General features: G+C 46.7%; 1 protein-coding gene across 7 annotated transcripts in view; it reads right to left on the reverse strand.

Annotated features, from left to right (window-relative positions):
• tcf7 (transcription factor 7) overlaps positions 1-18,958 on the reverse strand; it is a 55,531-nt gene extending 36,573 nt beyond the window's left edge. For 2 of the 7 annotated variants that reach the window (XM_076031918.1, XM_076031915.1), the window contains exons 1-3: positions 18,406-18,953; positions 18,011-18,080; positions 16,635-16,741 (exon numbers count right to left, since the gene is read on the reverse strand). In XM_076031918.1, coding sequence (XP_075888033.1) covers positions 16,635-16,741; positions 18,011-18,080; positions 18,406-18,588 — 360 coding nt within the window. In that variant the 5' untranslated portion in view covers positions 18,589-18,953. Of the gene's footprint in view, positions 1-16,634; positions 16,742-18,010; positions 18,081-18,405 lie in introns of all 7 variants that reach the window. The other 5 variants (XM_076031916.1, XM_076031920.1, XM_076031917.1 and 2 more) reach the window with 5 other exon arrangements.
• Between the last annotated feature and the right edge of the window lie 235 nt (positions 18,959-19,193).

The following is a 19,193-nucleotide window of genomic DNA, read 5'->3' on the forward strand; positions in this document are numbered from 1 at the left end:
GGTGCAGATGGACAACAACAGACACAAGCGGGCCGACGGGGGCTCGTCTTGCCGGGCAGTGCAGAGTTGGTGTTTGTTTTTGTGGTATTTCTGCCATTAAAATAAGTAAGAAAAGAAAAAAAGAAGACCTGGGTTCAACTAATTAAGTAACAATTAAATTTGAACCCCCCTTTTTCTTTGTCATGCCATTTGTAATCATTCATATCTTCATTACAATCAAATAGGTTGTATGAATAAGTCAAAATGTAAAAATCCCAAGAAGCAGCAAACATGCCTTTATGCTAATATGTCATGGCATTACAGAGAGGTTTCTAAATCTGACCGTCTTTTGGTCAACAAACCTCACAAAAGATATATTTTCTTCAGTTAATTTACAAAGTTGCACACCATTCCTATCTCACATTAAGTCTGGCAGGAAGGATTGTGGGAAACCCTGTGTGGAGCAGCAGCAGCTCCTTAGGACCAAACACCAGCTCTGGTGTGGTTCTACTGTAGAAATACGCTGATCTGTGGAAGATGAAAATCATCCGTACGAAGCTGCTTTGGGTTTTTAAAATTTAAGCCAAACTGAAATTCTAGCATGAAAGACGCAAGATCGGCTGGCACAAGGAAGAACGGGGGTTGCCGTTCACATTCTGTCCAATTTGCCTTCTTACTGCCAGATGCAACAGAGTCCTGAGCCTTTTATAAATAGCACCGTGGCACTGAAATGCAACTAAATTCATCATTAAGAATACATCTTCGTTGCGCAACCACTAAAATAAGCCCTTGCGATCCAACCCAGCAACCCTCTCTGACCCCAAGCTGTATTTTATTTCAAACCTAAAAATAAAATCAGGCTAAAAAAGTGGGGAAAGAAAAACCTTCTCTCCCGGTTCGTGCCCAGGCGCTGGTGCACTGTGGCACAACTACCCTGAAGTCATGTGTGTACGTTGGGTGAGCGAAGCGAGGGCGCTACCATCGAGCCGACCGCACCTGGAGGACGTCCAAAACCCCTCTGGGGAGCCGCCGCTGCTCCGCTTCACCGCAGAGCTGCTTGCTCCGGCTCGGTGGAGGTGGTGGTGGTGGTGGAGGGTGGGGAACGTGGTGGGGGAGGGAGGGGAGGGGAGACACGGTGGTGGGGGTGGGGGAGGAAACACCGCAGGTCGAGCCACATTTCAAGGCACAAAGAGGGCCTGAGGGGCTGGAGGCTACCTTGCAGGCTGCAGGAAGTTCATCTGGACCACCAGTTTTGTGTTATGGGTGTGGAAAATTAGCAGAATAATTACTGAAACAGTTGAGAAGGAAGTCAAAGCATGAAGTGCAAGTAAGTTCTTCCAAAATAAGATGACTGAAGAACACTTCAGAATCCATCAACCATCGACCATCCATCCATCAATTATCCATCCATTAATACGTACACTGTTCATTCATCAAACATCACCTCGATTACCACCATCCATCCATCCATCCATGTTTACACTCTCCCCCACCCCTGCATTCTTCTGCCGTCCCTTGATCATTCTCATCCATCCGAGTCGTCCGTGAAGAAACGTCTGATGTTTGCATCTGTGGTGCACGGAATTGTTTAGTCGTGATTTGTAATGTAAATATGCGGCTCCGCACAGAACGTCGCTCCCTCTGGAAGAGCCTTCAGCGCGCGCATGCGCACACACACACACACACACACACACACACACACACACACACACACACACACACACACACACACACACACACACACACACAATCAGACAGCAGGGGTCCGACTGCCTGGCTGCCTGGCTGGCTGATGCCTGCGACTCCTGGCGTGTCTCTTCGAACCAAGCGATGGATTAACCAGCCGATCGTCCACAAGTCAAAGATTCTCCACACACACACTCTTGCGCTGTAACATCTGTAAACATGTAACAAATCCCGCTCCAAACTTGTGTTATTCTTTAACTCTACTTAGAAAGTTGTGAAAAAATTAAGCGATGCCAGATTAGAAGATTCTAGAAGACCATGAGGTCTTTCAGCTTCACCACGTGACCTCCATCCCCACAGGGTCTTTTCGAGGAGGTTTCTTTTTTCTTTTCTTTTTTTTCTTTTACTTAGAAGTTCTCGTAAGTCTTTGTAAACTTGAAAGTTCAAGATGATGCAGTGCTGCTAAATGGAATTCTTTTTTCTTTGTCTAGATTTTCATAATAAAATAATAATAGATAATTCACAATAAAATGTGTGGGAGTTTAAGACGAGTGCGCAGCAAAAATACTAATTATCAAAACTCTGCACCGCCTCGCCGTTCCCACATCCGTCTTTCTGTATATTTCCCACTTGGTCGAGTCTTTTTGTATTTATTTGTGTCCTGCTCGCAGAGCTCAGAGTTCCTTCCTATCTCCGTCTTACTCGATCCCCTGATCGTTTCATCTCGGTCCAACAGAAACAGGGAGGGAGAGCGAGAGAATCAAAGAAGGTCGACGGAGGCCGGGCCAGAGAGGACGACTCCCATCCTGGACCTCCCCCCGGTCCCGCTCCCCAGTCCTCCCCCGTCCTCCCTCTGCTGGCTGCATGTCACACCAGCTCAGCATCAACGGGGCTTTTCCACCTCGTTTACGAGATTTTTCCCGTAACTGCTTCCTGCAGACGCAGCTCATCCACGGGCCGCAGGGTTCTACCATCATTTCACGTCGTGCAAATTATGTTTTATTTTTATTTTTTTGGCCGTTTCATGTGCTACCTGGCATTTTTTTTATGTGCTACTTGAATACCTGTAAGCTGTAAACACTGTGCGGTTCCATGACGGCAGCTTCACAAAGAAGGACAAATGATGACAAAGATTCCTTTCAGTCAAAAGAGTCAAAGAGAGATCAGGAAGAAAACAAGACAGAAAGAAGGTTGTCTCCCGGCAATTATCACACACAAACATGTCGACTTCACCGGTTAGACATGGAATAATTATAGTACCCACGCAAAAAACCAGCGAGCTGCCTGTTTTATTGCGTTTCAAGTTGCAATTGTAATTTCCGTCGTCGCAGATAAAACTGCTATTAATTTCAGGTCAGATGCCCTTTTGCAGACAATAAATTCTCCTAAGAGGAGAAAAAGGAACCGCAGCGGAGCAGGTGAAGCTTCAAGAAGTTTCCATCAGCAGTGTGTGTGTGTGTGTGTGTGCGTGTGTGTGCATGTGTGTGCGTGCGTGTGTCTCTGTCTGTCTGTCTATCTGTCTGTCTGTGTGCTTGCGTGTGTGCTTGCGTGTGTGTGTGTGTGGCAGAAGGTACTCAAGCCTTTATTTTCCATGGTAAACCACAGTGTCACCTAACTGCACAACAAAACATAGACACTGATATATTTATACTGATGTGCATAAATACACACAAAGCAAGTGCACTCCCACACCTACCCACATACACACACACGTGCGTGCGAGCCTGTTGTCAGGGTTGAGAAATGATTTTGCCCTCATTCCCGTTTTAGTTATTTAATGTGTAATTGTGTGTTATTACTGCTGTCAACAAAACTAACACCTTTATGACCTTCAGTTTGTCGACGTCTTCCTGCCTGCCACTGACGGAGGTTCCTGTCGTCTGAAATGTTTTTTAGGCTCGTCGCTCAGTTTTGTAGATCGGCTCTCTGCTGGAGGACAACATATTTTTTGTTTTGCTTTGTGCTTCAATGGCAGTTGACAGTGCGAGGTGGCTCCACCGGAGTCCAGGACGAAAATAAAGGTGTAATAAAAATGGGTCGAAGACGCAAGCTTTTCAGACCAATTCATAAATCGGGCGGCTAAATCTTCCACTTGCAGCCGTATTTGGTTCAAAACTCTCTTCCCGCACTTCCGCAACCCCCGACGAAGGCCCCACAATTTTGGTGTTGTGTTCCTTGAATGCGGCGGTGAAACGGTTAAAGGCGTTCATACGGTGCCAGAGTCTGTTTCAACACAGGCTGTGGTTTTGCTTTACCAGGTGCACGACGCGGTAACCGCTTCTCATTGTTTACTGCAAACTCCCTTCCGCTACTGCGCTCACCTCCTCCTCCTCTGTCTTCTGCTGCTGCTCTCTTTCTTTCTATCCATCTCTGTCAGCTCTGACGGACTGCAGACAGACGGCAGAACCCCCGCGGACCCTCCCTTCCTCAAACCGTCCCCTCCTCACACGCACACATTGGCCAAATCTGCACCAATCTGACACCAAATCACATGGTGTGTTTTCTTTTGTTCCTCACTTCCTGCACACCCACCCGTTCCCTTTCATCTGCCCCTGGGGTGTGCATACAGTGTTTCCCACATACATGCCTTCTACTATGTGCGACACCTGCATTGTCAACCCACCCACTCACCCACACACGAATACGTACACACACACCCACACACAGATACAAGCGCATGAACAGACCACAACGCATCGCACATCACAGTTGCTCCAGTTTTTTTTTTTTTTTTTTTCATTGTCGGGGCCCTGAGAAATGCTCACACAAGCCGATTTATCGCAACAGCTTTGTCGCTCTGCGACTTCCTGAACAACAGTGAGCTCCAACAGTGACTACAAGCTCTGGCCGTCGAGCCTTTTCTGGCAGCGTCCCCTCTTCCTGTCCCCGCCCTGTGACCTCACCTCACCTCGAGGTGATAATCATTTCCTCCAGGACTCCGCCTCCTTTTCACGTACTAACACAAAATGTTTGACGCGCAGGCGGCATCTGGCCTGGCTATCGTGCCTAAGAGCACGCAGTTTTGGAAACTGGCCCTTTGTGATGTCACTACATCACATGTGGAAGGTTCAACAAAGCATCAGGAAACTGAAACCCTGTATTTTTGCACAAAGCTGCAAACCGGGGTCTGAATGCGCTCCTTTCTGGAGATCTATGACGCAACGCAGTATAACAATGGAGCCTTGAGGCCGGATCTGAAAGAGTTTCATGGCCAGAGAGTGAAGGGGGCCGAGTGTCTGTCTCGACCGGACACGTGAGGCTACAGACAAAAGTCGGACATCTATTTGACGTACGGCCAAAGCTACTTGAGAGGAAACCTGGTGAGGAGGGAATTCCTCCGTCGCCCTTTTCAAGCTCCAAAACGACATTAACACATGGTCACATGAAACATGTGAGATCAAACAGAGTGGTGGAAATCATGGTGAACGCGCGCACACGCACACACGCACATCTGGCAATAAGCTGTGACAAATTCACCTGTGACTCATTTTCCTCTTGTCTGCAGTGAGCACAAGTGTTTGTGTGTCTGTGCGTGTGCGCGTGTGATTCCACCACTCTGTGTGTCCAGACGGTGTTTGTGTTGTGATGATGCACCGTTTCTCGCATGTATGTTTTGAGTCATGTGGGAATATGCAGTAATGGAGGCTGCTGCCTTCACTCTGCAGATGAATATCATATGGGTGGGGGATTAGAGTCTGCTCCCGTGTGTGTGTGTGCGCGTGTGTGTGTGTGTGTGCTTGGGTGTGTGTGTGTGTGTGTGTGTGTGTGTGTGTGTGTGTGTGCTTGGGTGTGTGTGTGTGTGTGTGTGTGTGTGTGTGTGTGTGTGTGCTTGGGTGTGTGTGTGTGTGTGTGTGTGTGGCGTGATGACAGCCATGTGTGCCTCGCCGCTGCTGCAGCTGCAGAGGCTCCAACCGGTCTGGACGGGGGACAGCCGTGCCGGGACTTTGGTTGCAGCTCGCTAGTTTTTACGAGAACAATTTTATTAAATTGCACATCAAAAGGAAGACGAAGACGGTCCAAGGTGTGGAGGATGGTGTGATGAGTAGTGGTGAGATCTTAACGATATCTCACCCCGATTGCAGCACGTCTTATTTTGGTCAAACTAGAAAATATCTGACAGCAGCAGGTTGACGTCCCACGCGGTTTTATCGCATTCCTTCAGTGTATTGAGCGATAATCAGAGGAACGTCACTCCTGCTTATGACAGAGCGCCCCCGACTGGCCCCGCACCAGGCGTGAGAACACACCTGTTTGTCAGCGGCTGTGCCACAATTTTGAAAATCCCATTTTTATAATTGGAAATTACACGGTGCTAGGGATACAAATTATCGATGAATTCATTAATCGATAGTTGATTGACCTTATCGATCGATTAACGATCAATTGATCAGCAGCAATTTTTCCTGAGAACCTAAATTTCACAATGAAAGATGCGTAAGGAGCAAATTATTTAACCCTGAAATAATGTTGAGGATCCAATGTGTCAGCAAATACAGAAAAATCAAACCATGTGTTAACTGCTGATCAAACCAGTTTTTAACTGTGCACTTGGTCATTATTCTATTATTCATCATCTTTGATCTTCAATCGACAAGCGAACCAGAGTGTTAGAAAATGCCTAAAGGAAAAAAAAACACTAAAATCTTTCCTTCGTTCTCATCAAATCCCTTCTTCCAGCAGAACTTATGGTTCAGCAGCAGGTATAACAGGCGGTGTGGGGGAGGAGTTTATTAACAGGCCAATGAGAAACCACTACGTCCTCCAAAGCGTCCTGGGGGGGAATCTATCCATCGAGCAGCCAGCAAAACGAGCAACACATGCGGAGAAGACACTAATTAAAGCGCCACTTCCTGTTTGATCCACCATCGCAATGAGGACGCAGCCAGATGTGAACTTAGCTCAACTCAGATCGCACACATGCACGCTCGTCTCCCCTCACTCCCTCAGAGAGCGTAAACAGGTTGTAAATTTTGTGACTGCAACAGACGAAAGAGGCACAATAGCAACACAACGCAACACACAGTTGGCCATCGCAGCGACACATAGAACAGCTGGGGCAGCAGGAGGAGTTAGCAGAAGCCAGCCAGAGCGCCGACCTCTTTGCTAGCGCTAATGCCAGGAGAGAATTTACCTCCTGACCTCCAGCCGCTCTGTTTCCCCCCTGCATGAGGAGAACCACAACCTGCGCATTCCAGGGCGGCCAACCGTGGGCCAAATGCCACACTGACATTGTTCATCACTGGGTCCGTCACCTTAAGAAATGTTGCCAAACAATATATTGTGACAGAAATGACTGCGATAAATGGCAGCATCATCGACGTCGTTTTAAATAGACTGGCGCAATATTGCAAGTGTAGCATTCACTGGTAGGCAAACACGCATGCAAATGGAAATGATGGAGGTCGGCAGAACTGGTGAGCTCCTTATTATACATCTCACAAGTCATTAATTCATGGATCATCGAAACAGGCCTACTCATCCAGTTTTCATCATAGACACTCAACTTTGGCCCTTAACAAAAAGCACCAATGCTGTGAGGGCACCCCCCCACCCCCCCCCCCCCACACACACACACACACACACACACACACACACACACACACACACACACACACACACACACACACACACACACACACACACACACACACACTCCCCTCTTCCTGGTGCTTGTTTCACACTGGTTGATTTGATCTGTTTGTTTTTTTTGCTGTGCTCTCGTGATGAATATTCAATATTATTGATTATCTTAATGTCTTTTGCCTTCTTCCCATTTTTCTGCAAAGAGTAACACTGATTAATATCACGGGCGGTGATGACTTCACGAAACTGTTTGACAGGCCGATATTGACTGCCAGGAGGAGGAAATGAAAGAAGACTTTCGTTGCCATCGGTCATGTGATTTCTTTGAAAAGAAAGAAGTGCAGCTATTTCAGTATCACCTCAGTTCCCTCAAAACAACCTCAGGTTAATATCAGTCTTTGAGAGTAGGGGGGGGGAAAATCCACGGTTTCTGTTATTGTGGATGTTCCTGTCTTGTGACACAACTTTCAACATTTGATTTATTCTTTTTATCACCACCTCTTCAAACCCCTTTATTTGCAGCTTGTGAAGTATCCAACCACACATCTGAGACTGGGAAATGCCAGTCAGTCAGTCTGAGCTAGCGTCTGCTTTTATTTCTTTTCTTTTTTTTTTTTAAAGCTCTATTGGTCTGCCAGCGCTGTCACTCATTAACCACCAGAACGTTGTGGGAGGCTGGGACGGCCTGCTGTGTCAACAAAGACACGCTGGAGAAACTGCAGGGTTTCATCCTGCAGGCCGGCAACTCACCTGAACGCAACACGCTTAAAGCAAAGAGCCACCACTTTGAAAAGGCCTCTCTTTTACTGTCATTTCACGCCGAGTTTTCACGAAATCAGAGGAATTTCAAGGGCAAAACAAAAAAAAAACAATTGACCTGAAAGGGGAGCGTATTAAAGGAGGAGAGGAATTCATTCAACCGCACAACGTAGGATGGACAAGGTCCTTGAACATGACAGATGATTAGAGAGTGAATATTGACATAATGACCCTCAATGAGGATGCCGAAACCTTCAGGGCTGATTTCCAAGGCTGATAAGGTTTGAAAGGAAGATTTAAAAAAAGAAACGAGGAAGGGACAGGAATGATGAGAAAGATGGTTTTGATCCACCAAAGACTAAAAATGGCATCGTATGACAAGACCTTCAAAGATCTTCCTCTTTAGGATTCCGAGTGAATTAGAAAAACCGCTCCAAAAAGTTGGAATTCACATTAAAGTATATAGATTCAAAATAAAGTCTGAGTTTGTCCAATAAATCAAACAAACACGTTCTTCATGCCGGTTGCCTCACCACCTCGCCTCCCCGCTGAGCCGCAGAGAAAAAAAAAAAAGAATGAATAATTGCAGGTGTAAACACCTCGGGGCCATCTGAAGGGATCTTTTCCTCCCTCTGATATTCTTTGAAAGACTTCCGCCTCTCAGGGAAAAAAAAAGAAAAAGAAAAACACTTTTCGAAGCAGTTTCTCTGCAGGTGCCTCGGCTGCTCGCTACTTCAAAGCCGGCAGCGCCACGCGGCCACTCCGACAGTCATTTGTATTTTAATTTCACCCCCCCTCACCCCCTGCCCCCACACCTCTCTCCTCCCTTCTATAATGCTGTCTTTACCTCTGCCTATAACACTTCCACCGCCGCCAGAACCTTCATCAGTCTGTTGCTCCTCCTCAAACCTCAGGCTGGCTGAACACTCCAACTTCTGATAAGGATTCTGACAAACACATTTCCGTCATTTTCCTCATTTCAGATAAATGAAAAGTTGCGTCTGTTTACTGCCTCTCCTTGTTCCGGTTACTCGAATGTGGAAAGTGGTTGCTTTTGCTTCGCTCCTGCTTTTCACTCGATAAATCAGGCCGTTCCTTGAATCCAGACAGGTCGTCAATAGCTGCGTTTCCATTACAGTTTTTCTCAAAATAAAAGCGATGCTTCTCACGTTTCGACAAAGTACAATGGCGACTTGCAGGTGTTTCCATTGAATGGTGTGAAGGGCATAATTCGTAATTCACGTAAATACCAGAATTACGTTTGCTTTTGTTTGTTTACGTTTGTTTGCTGCCAAGAATGTTTTTTATATTTTTCTCTTTGATTTACAAGTAAAAAATATTCCGTCTCCTCCAAACACGGTGCGCCATTTTCACTGTACGTCATGTCCCGCGACGTGTAAATGCAAAAAAAGTGTTTCCATGATACTTTTGCGATACGCCGCTAGATCGATGCATCTGAAAAACCACGTCAAGAGGGCATCAAAAGCTTCTAGCGATATGAGAGGTTTTCCGTAGTTTAGGTGTTTCCATTACCAGTTCTTTATTGCGATATTTAGATTTTGCTGCAATTCTAGGAGGAGTCATGACTGGCGTGGTCGAGGTGAAGGCAAAACTACTTCTCAAGTGTGAATATTTCAATGAAGTTGTTCATCATTGCACAGCGAACCATCCCTCTGAGCGCTTCAAAGCCTCGCGGGCCAAAAACATTCACAGCTAGAATAAATCCAGAGCAGCACCGAGCACCAGAACAATGTAAATAATTAAAAACACGCTGCTTTGTAACCTTAACACCAAGAAGCAGGCTTTTTTTTGGGGGGGGGGGGGGGGGCGGGTGGAGGGGTGGTTGTTGTTGTTTTTTTCTCTGTGATTAATAATGACAACCCCTGGTCCAATAATCGGCCTCATTTCCCTCAATAACTGTCGTTTAACCATAATCCCTCGCTAGCAAACGCCGCAGCCGTTGCCAGCTGAGACTTTGCCAACTTCTCCAAAATCTTTCTTGAAACTGAACCTGGAGTTCCTGGATAACAAAACAGCTGTTTGACACTCAAGAAACACAATTAAGACAAATACAAAAAAATACTCAGAAATGTATTTGTAGGTGCAAGATGTCCAGTGCATCTGAACTTCACTTTTTCCTTCCATCTTTTTTTTAAGCCGCTTTTCGTTTTGGCCTCCTAAGTGTGAGCGGTGGGCTCCTTATCGTAGCCAGTCAGAGGCGACGAGGCCCCAGCGCTGCTCATCCCAGCCCCTGGGTCTGCTGCATGTGTGCGCGTATGCGTGAGGGGTGGGGTGGGGGGGATTAGGGAGGCCTCAGCCTGCGCTGCTGCCATTGTTTACCCAGCCGGGACCAGGGGCCGGCTGAACAGCCCCCCCTCTCGCCCCCCCGTCAACACCGCAACACAATGGGAAATGAGGAAGTGGCAAGATCCGAGAGACTCGCACACACTCTTGCCATCCCCTTGATCTGGGAGAATCCCCTTTTTATTATCTGAAGGGTACGAAGAGGAAAGAGGGGGCGGGGCTGAGCCGCTGGGGTGAGAGGGGAGTCTTGTTGGCCGCAGCAGCAGCTGATTTCTGAATGAATAAGAAGGAGGACAAGAAAAAGAAGGAGAAGGAGCTGGTGGAGGAGTTCGGGTTGGTGGGGAGGAACGGTGATGTTTATGGGGCTGAAGCCATGAAAATTTGCATTCACTCAATCTGACTGACAAACGGAAACAAAACAAGCAGCAGTTTCAATTCGCACTGGCTACTAATAATAAAGTGCTGTTTGCTTGCCGCCACCGCCGCCGTCGCAAAGTCTCGTTTTACTCAGAGAGATGCCCATTAAAAAGCAGCACTGTTGACTTCTGAGAAACTGGAAACTATTCAAAAACCAGCGTGCAGCTGGAAATGACACGGTGGCCCACTCTTCCCAAACACCGTCTGCATTTGATCAAGAGGAAATCCCCCCCCCCCCCTTTGAAATCAGACAGAGACCCTGCGCGGCCAGCGGCTGAACTATCCCAGTGACTCAGTGCACGTTGCAGCGCGTAACCCAGGCCGTTTCCCAAATGAAGCTGCTCGTACAGTAAACCCCACACTCGCCGTCCCGGCACAGTTAGCGGAAAGGTTCGAGAGCGGCGTACCATCTCCGGCGCCTGTTGACGTCTTCCCGCGACCACAGCTTCCACATCAGAGGGAGTTTCACAGCCTCTCTGACAGCACAAAGAAGCGACGGCCAATATCGCACGCCGTAATCGCAATGTTTTTTTTGTTGTTGTTGTGTTTTCTTAAGGCAGTGACCAGCCAACTGAAGAGGGGGGGAAAAAAACTCTCACCCACACTTAATAAGAATAAACTATGTAAGTGCTCCAGCTCCAAAAAACAAGGAGAGGAGCAGAGGCTACTGAGTAGAAGTTGCGGCAATATGGAGTCATCATGTGAAGAACAGCAAGTAGGTCAGACAAGGCGGGAAAAGGTGAGTTTGGTTATGTTGCAGGACTAAGATGTTGGTGAAGCAGCTGCAGAAGGTGCAAGTGAGGCACCAGTGAACTGATGATTGCATTGACTGGTTAACTGGGATAACGATCGAGTGCTAGTAAAAAAAGAAGCTAACTGAACCAATTTATTTTAATCAATAGTTAATTTTCAAAGTTTAGATCATCGGTGGTATGGTATAATTTCTAATGATAACATTCTACATAAATAAATAAAAAACGGTCATAATAGCAGAGATTTTAACAATTAATCAATTATCGATTAACTGTCGATTAAGAATTTAATCGATTAAATCAAATTAGTTGCAATTAATTGAACATTTTTTTACATGGGCAGTTAATATCAATATAACAGCGTAGTAGCAGGATAAAACAATTCATCCGTACTGTAGATACTGTGCTGGTAATAATATACCTAGAACAAGTTACTTTCAAACAACTTTAAAAAAAAAAAAAAAAAAAAAAGAAAGTTGAAATGTGACCGATTAGAAGTCCACTTAAAGTCAGAGGATAAATGTAAAGGGTGTTTTTACTGTTCTCTAACGTAAAAATGGGTCACATTGGACCCAAAACATTATTTAAGGGTTAAATAATGTGTTCCTTACACATTTTTCATTGTGAAATTTAGGTTCTCAGGAAAAATCGCAGCTGATCAATTAATCGTTAATCGATCGATAAGGTCAATCAACTAACGATTAACGAATTAATCGATAATCTGCATCCCTAGGAGAGGGTGTACAACATATTTTCACTGAAGATCAGCTCAATGTTGTTGCTCATTTGTCCTCAGAATTAAAATTTTGGAAAAACCGAAAACAAAATCGCCACTATACACTGTGCAGTATCTGACCTGCTCTCACCTTGCTAGCACTGGCTTTTGAAAAGCTCAGATCATTCAAACACTATTAAATAATATTTTTTTTAAAAAAGAACGGTAAAATAATTCATAAAGTTTGGCTACAGATGAACACGCGTCTCAACTCCAACCCTCTTCATGAAAAAAAACACCTTGCACTAATATCAAAAATGCAAGGGGGAAGTACAGTTAAATGTGCAAATATCATTATAGGAACGGTGACGGGCTGACAGTAAGCTGAGACTTTCTAATCCACGCCGCTCTGTTCCCCGTCTCTTCTCCTCGCCAGCCTCCTGTTTACTCTCGCCGTCCACTTTCTATGAAAACGCCCTCGCAAACTGTAATCACCGAGCGAAAAAGCCGCCACAAACACTGTGATAGCTTTGCTTGAGGATCACCAGAGCAAAAATATATGTATTTATGGGGCCACACAGCAGCAGCAGCAGCGGCGGCAGCAGCAGCAGTCGTCCCCCGAGCCGGTTATGATTCAGCCAGTTGCTCACAATGCCACCCTGTTCCTCCAGATTTGCAGGGAGTCTCTGTCTGCCGTTCCACTGTTATGGCTAGCGTTATGCTCACAGGGCGAGACAATGATAAATTAAGACAAACTGAGTCAAACGGATCCAGATGAGATCAGAAACGCAGCAGCAAGAGAAGGTTCAGGGAGTGTGGAAGAGGAAGAAGAAGAAGAAGATCTTGGTTTAATGATTGACTTGAGTTTGACTCCTGACGTCAGCCAAGACACACAATCCCTTTAACAAACAAAAAAAAAGTTGTAATCCGGAGCATTACGCACTGACTCTCGTGCACACAATGCAGCAAACGTTACCACAACGCAGAGCCGCTTGAACCCGGGCTACAAACACCAGCCTGAGGCGACAAACTTGAAAAGAGCACACGGGATGAGCACGCACACGGCAGAGACACATACAAATGCGTCCAACATACGCACACACGCGCACACGCACACAGACACTGGACGTGCACCATCTACGCACACACCGGATAAAGCTTCATCCAAAGACAACAAGCCGGGGGAGTTTGGAAGCATCTCCCAATCCCACAATCCGTCTTTGGCCACTTCCTGCGAGAGGATGGCCGATATCTCCGTCCTCCGCGACAACGGCAACAAGGGCAGAAAGCCCCGCGGAACCTTGTAATGGCAGCATTATCTCTGAATGGGATGAGGAGGGCAGACACGGCCCCTCGCTCCTCAGAAAGAGATTAGCGGGCCGTCTTACACGAGGCGGCAACAATAGCGGCCAAAGTAATCCGCCGTCTTTGTGCGACTGAGTCTCGGCGGACGATATTCTGCTGCCCGGCTCTTTTCCATCTCCTCCTGTTTTATGGGATGCGGCCGTTATGGCTGCACCTCCAGATACAAACATTCAAATAACTGTATGAATAAAATGAAGAAAGGAAATCCTGTAGGCTCATGGAACAACTCCGGTAGCCTGGTCCAGGAGATAACCATGCCATGCATGGCAACCAGACTGACTCACTGTTAGGAATCACTATAACAGCAGATGGACTAATCAACATTCTTGAAGAGGTTTACATAAAAAAATATGCTGGAATTAAAAAGGTAAATGCTGTCTTTATTCATTTAGAGGAAAAAGCAGGATGTGCATTGTGCAAGCTGAACTATTACTTGAAGAGAAAAATCAGACAATTAGTGAATCAGCTACTTCGAGATAAAAGTCCAATTAATTCCCTGATGGAGTTCCTTCACAAACGGCCAGTGGAGAGGAAAACAGTGGAAGGTGACGGGAAACTTGTTGCTGCGCAACGAAACAACAGCCCCAGGTGGTTTTTTTCTCTGTCTCTCTCCCACACCTATAGCTTCCGATCCATCTTTCATTATTATCTTCATCCCTAATTATTCACTTTCTGCTGCACTTTCAAGTTGCTGGCAGAAAGAAAGATGGGGCCCTGGTGCGCCGCCGCTTCACAACCGGCGGGGCTAATTACAAGGGACGCGGCAACAAGTGAGCATTGTGCGGAGTTTCCAAGACACACACACACACACACACACACACACACACACACACACACACACACACACACACACACACACGCGCGCGCGCGGGCCAGGGAAGAAAGTGCTCTTTATCTTTCCGCCGACAGTCCTTCTCATCCCCCCCTCAGCTCCTCGATTCCTCCCTTCAACCACAACAATATCTGGGAGGCTCTGCTGTCGGCAGTCCCGGGAGGGTTGGTGGTGGTGGTGGTGGTGGGGGGTGGGGTGCTACAGCAAGGGGGGCAGGAGGGGGGAGGTGAGAGACGCTCCAACGCATGCCATCACGCTCGCTCACCTTGTTTGTGTTACGCCACGCCGGATGTGTTGTTGCCGCGTTGCCGTGCGACCGGCGGTAAAGAGAACTTGCGTACGTGGCTCCGCCTCCTCCCCCGCCGGTGGCGGTGTGTTGTCACTCACTCGTGTCGCCATTCATGCCGCGAGCCCCGAGGGAGCGGGATTTCCTACAAGGCGCTGTGAGCTGACGACACACTTTTTGTCGGCGCTCTCGAAATTTCTTGATTTGTTCCTTTTCATAAAAACAATTTTTTTCTACAAACTAATACATAGTTGTTGTTTTTTTTAAAGGAGAATTTCTATTTGAGGAGCTCAAAATTCGACGGGCGAGATCAAAGCGGAGCCCTCTGAAAAATATCTGACGAAAGCAACTCTGTTTTGGATTTGGACCGACTTTGCTCTGAAGTGGCCATGCCGGCCTATGATTTCCCCCCCCTTTTACATGACCGCTGTAAAAACTCCCATCATGCACTGCTTGCTGCTCTTGGCCCCGGCTCTGAGCGTGCGGAGCTCTGTTGTAAAACCCTCAACATCAAGGTGTCATTAGCGCCAATCCCATGTTCTGGTTGTAAAAGCAGATTTTGTGATCCGCCCTGATCCTTAATTGACTGCGACGCACGTCGGAATCCGCCCGGCCGGCGGGTCATGTGATCCCACAGACAGCCGCCGCCGCCGTTGCTTTGGCATCTGCAGGAGCTTGGGGGTTAATTCAGGCAACAGGATTACGCAGCACGTGAATAATGAATTTGGCACGACCACTCGCGTTTGGCGCAATTAGTCAGCCTATCCACGCAGGTTGGGTTCTGCAGGGCGACTCGAAGGAATATTTTACGATTCATTTTTCGAGGCCGTCTGGCTGGAAGCTGCTGGGCGAGACAAACTGCCCACTGGAACTCTTCGACTCTCTGCCGTGAGTTTGAGCGGTTTAAGGCCGCGACAAACGCCGCTCGTCATTTGGCACAAACAGGGCAAAAAAAAATAAAAGTTTCCCATGACATCACATCAATCAGATTCCAACTTTGGCGAGTCAATAAACAAAAACAAGCTCTCTCTCTCTCTCTTTTTTCTCTCGCTCTCTCTCTCTCGTTGGCTGTTCCTGGCGAGGCGATGCGGAGGCATTCGGGGGGAGTAAACAGCGAAGTTCAAAGCCAGATCAAAACTGGTGTAAAGTTTGGAGCGATTTGACGTTCCGCAGCCGTGATCTAACGCCGAACACACACGGCTCCTTTTGAACATAAATCTGCCTCCAACCGCGCAGAGTGCACGGGCGGCATCGAGTATCAAGCTGAGGAGACTGTTTGCAAATCGAAAGCATGAGTGAAAAGTTTTGTTGGACAGTTTTGGCAAGTCGTCATATCAAACGCACGCAGCTAAAGCTGAAGGAGAACTTCCATAACACAGGCAGGCGTTTCACTAAAAAAATAAAACATAAAAAACAGGCCATAAAATATAACATTTTGTTTGATAGTTCAAATATAACAGCATAGCGTCTAACGCACACACAAACAGAACAGAATGTGGGTAAAATCCTGAGAATAAAACCACACTGAATTTTGAGTAAACAGCTCAAATAGCAATAAAAAAAAATCTAGAATATTTTCCAACACTCACACATTGGTCACCTTCATTAATGCTGAAAGCCTGTTTGTTTCACAGATAAAGTACAAAACAAAGTACGATCGCCAGGTCACCAAGGACGAACCAAGTTAGTTTGTTTTTCAGCCTCCGCTGCAGATATTAGTCATTCACAATCATGTAATAAGCCGCTTTTGAGGCACACAAAAAAATATGCGCTTTGTGTTTGGACTCGACACCGAGGAAGAAACACTTGCACGAGAAACAACAGAGGATTGTACACAGTTTTAGCTGGAGACTTCATCCTCCCCTAAAATGCCAGCAGTGAGACATCCTCTCGAAAAACAAACAGCGATGGGGACGACAAAAGCCAGCAGGGAAATTTAGAAAGAGGTGTGCTTACCGATGGAGACACTGAGCTGTTTGAGAGGTAGGGGTCCGGCAGCATCAAGAATGGATACCCTGAGTACGCCGGCGTCTTATACATGCCTCCATCTTGGTGTTTTGATGCTGAAAGAACAGTGTTAATTATTAGTTTTGGTTTTGGTTTAATGAGATTATTTTCCCCTGCCAGATGTGTAATATTTTACGTGCCGTTTCTTTTGGTCTGTGTAAGCGAAGGAGATTTTAAATAAATTAATGAAAAAAACAGCATGAGGATAAAACTTTTTTTAAACGCCACATTTAAAAAAAAAAACCAACAACCCAGGCTTTTAGTTAATACCGCTCCTGCATTTCTGCGACAACGTTTAGCTGTGGGCCTCAAACGGAAAGAGAACCTTGTAAACAAATGTGCACACTGACGGGTCACCTATTTACAAGTCTTGTAGTTGCAGTGCTATATCCTTGTACGACGACGCACTAGGATACAAAAGCGTGACAACCATCACCTCACATGAGAGGTGTGAACTCCTGTTGCCTATGTGCTAATTTTCCTTTCGCCATCCACAGGAGCATTCAGGGCCTCTCCGTGGGAAAGCTGTAACCAGGTTTGTACCTGGTCTTCATAAAACTCTGACAAGTAGCACCTCTTGGTTTTTAGAACCCTATTCCAAACCTGAATTTCATTTGTTCCACAAATCAACATTAAACCAAAAACAGTATGAACGTTAAGAGAGTCTGTGTTTTCCTTTACGAAACAACCTCTACAGTCAGGATGGGCTTATTGTGACGCCTGTAATTACAAGTGCCGTGAACAGGCCCGTCGTCTCCTGTCGTACACTCGCAAAAGGGAAAAGTATATTTAGTCTTATTCTGCTTTTGGGGTGCAGACCCCCAAGACTAAATTAAATGGAGAAAAACTTTGAATAATCTTTCAAGAAGCCCAATAAACCCCATTTGAGGTACAATGTAGCAAAAAAAACACTTTGCAAAAAAGGCAGCAACAAAAAAGTCTGGCGTTCACCCCAACAGACAAAGTCAAAGAACTATTTAATTCCATGTTTCTGCTTTACATATCGCGTACTTGAGTATTATTGACTCATTCTTATTAAACGAGGTCCCAACAAGTGCTGAAGAACCACGCAGGTCCTCTTTCTGAAGTGTTCACCTGAAAAGGCAAAACTCTTTGAAGTCCACTATAATGCCTCGACACGTGTGTTTCCCGTGACCCACCGAAGAGGAAGAGTAAAAAAAAAAAAGAAAAAAGGGGGGGAATCCAGCTTCTCGGCTGTGAATTTAAGAGTAAAAAATAAGAGTCAACCGAGCGTGTGTGTGTGTGTGTGTGTGTGTGTGTGTGTGTGTGTGTGTGTGTGTGTGTGTGTGTGTGTTTTCTCCTACCGCCGTCGAGATGCTCCCGGTGCTTCTCGGCGAAGCTTCTCTGCTCAGCCTGCGGCGCCCGTCTGACGGCCTGGAGGTTGTTGGGGAGACCGACAGTAACACACGGGGGAAAGTTACTCCGGGACAAAGTTGGCAAAAAAAAAAAAAAAAAAAAAGAGAGAGAGAGAGAGAGAGAGAAAAGTCTTGTACACTTTGACCGGTGTCATACTCGATAGGCTTACAGCGTCCTTTAGCTAGCCAAACTTTGAGACCTTACGAAGGGCTCGTAATTTTAGCTCCCATTCATGCTTTTTCAAAAAGCAAACACCGACTCACACATACTGACATAGAACGAGCCTTTTCTTCGACTCCTTATCAAACACACACTTTGGTTTGCGGGGACCGGGCCACCTTACCGCTCCATTGGGACTCTGATTTATCTCCGACTCGTTGACCAGCGACGACTTGAGGTCGGCCAGGTCCCTCTCGGTGAAGGCATTCTCCTGGATCTTCTCCTCCTGCTCCCCTTCGTCTTTGAACGCAATCATCTCATCGTTGGCTCCCAGGTCGTCGCCGCCGCCGCTGCTAAGCTGAGGCATGGCTGCTTTCCCCCCCCCAAAACCTTGCGACGTGTCGGGCACTTCTCCTGTGCGTGTGCTCCCGAAAAAGTTCTGAAGTGTAAAATCAATCAGGGAGAATACGTGATGGACTTGTCCCCCTGTTTACGCTCAGTCTCTTGGCGCCACCGAAGTGCAGGAACCTCCGCCGCATTCGGAGGGAGATGAAGGAGGGGGAGGCTTAAAAAAAAAAAAAAAAAAAAAAAAAAAAGTTGAGATGCGGCTGTTTGCTCGGTGGAGAACTAATGTTTCCCGACTACAGCAAACAGCTCATTTGAGCCCCGACACAAGGCGAGGACTCCCGACATCAAAGGGCGCCGGGCGGATGATTGACAAGTCCGATGACTTGTTGGGGGGTTGTACGATTGTTTCTGCGGAGGGTTGAGCCTCTTAAAGAGACATTACCGCTCGCTCTCTCTCTCTTTCTCTCTCTCTCTCTCTCTCTCTCTCCCCCTCTCCCCCTCTCCCTCTCTCTCTCCCTGCGCAGCCCGACGGCCATTACTCACCGCCTCCAGGGGCGTGTTCACACCGTCCAAGCCCCCCCTCCGGCTGCTAGTAAACACGAGCATGTAGTGTGAGAAAAATTC

The sequence above is a fragment of the Nelusetta ayraudi genome, unplaced genomic scaffold, assembly GCF_046127955.1.
Source record: "Nelusetta ayraudi isolate G7.1 ecotype Tasmania unplaced genomic scaffold, CSIRO-AGI_Nayr_v1 ptg000033l, whole genome shotgun sequence".
Lineage (NCBI taxonomy): Eukaryota > Metazoa > Chordata > Actinopteri > Tetraodontiformes > Monacanthidae > Nelusetta > Nelusetta ayraudi.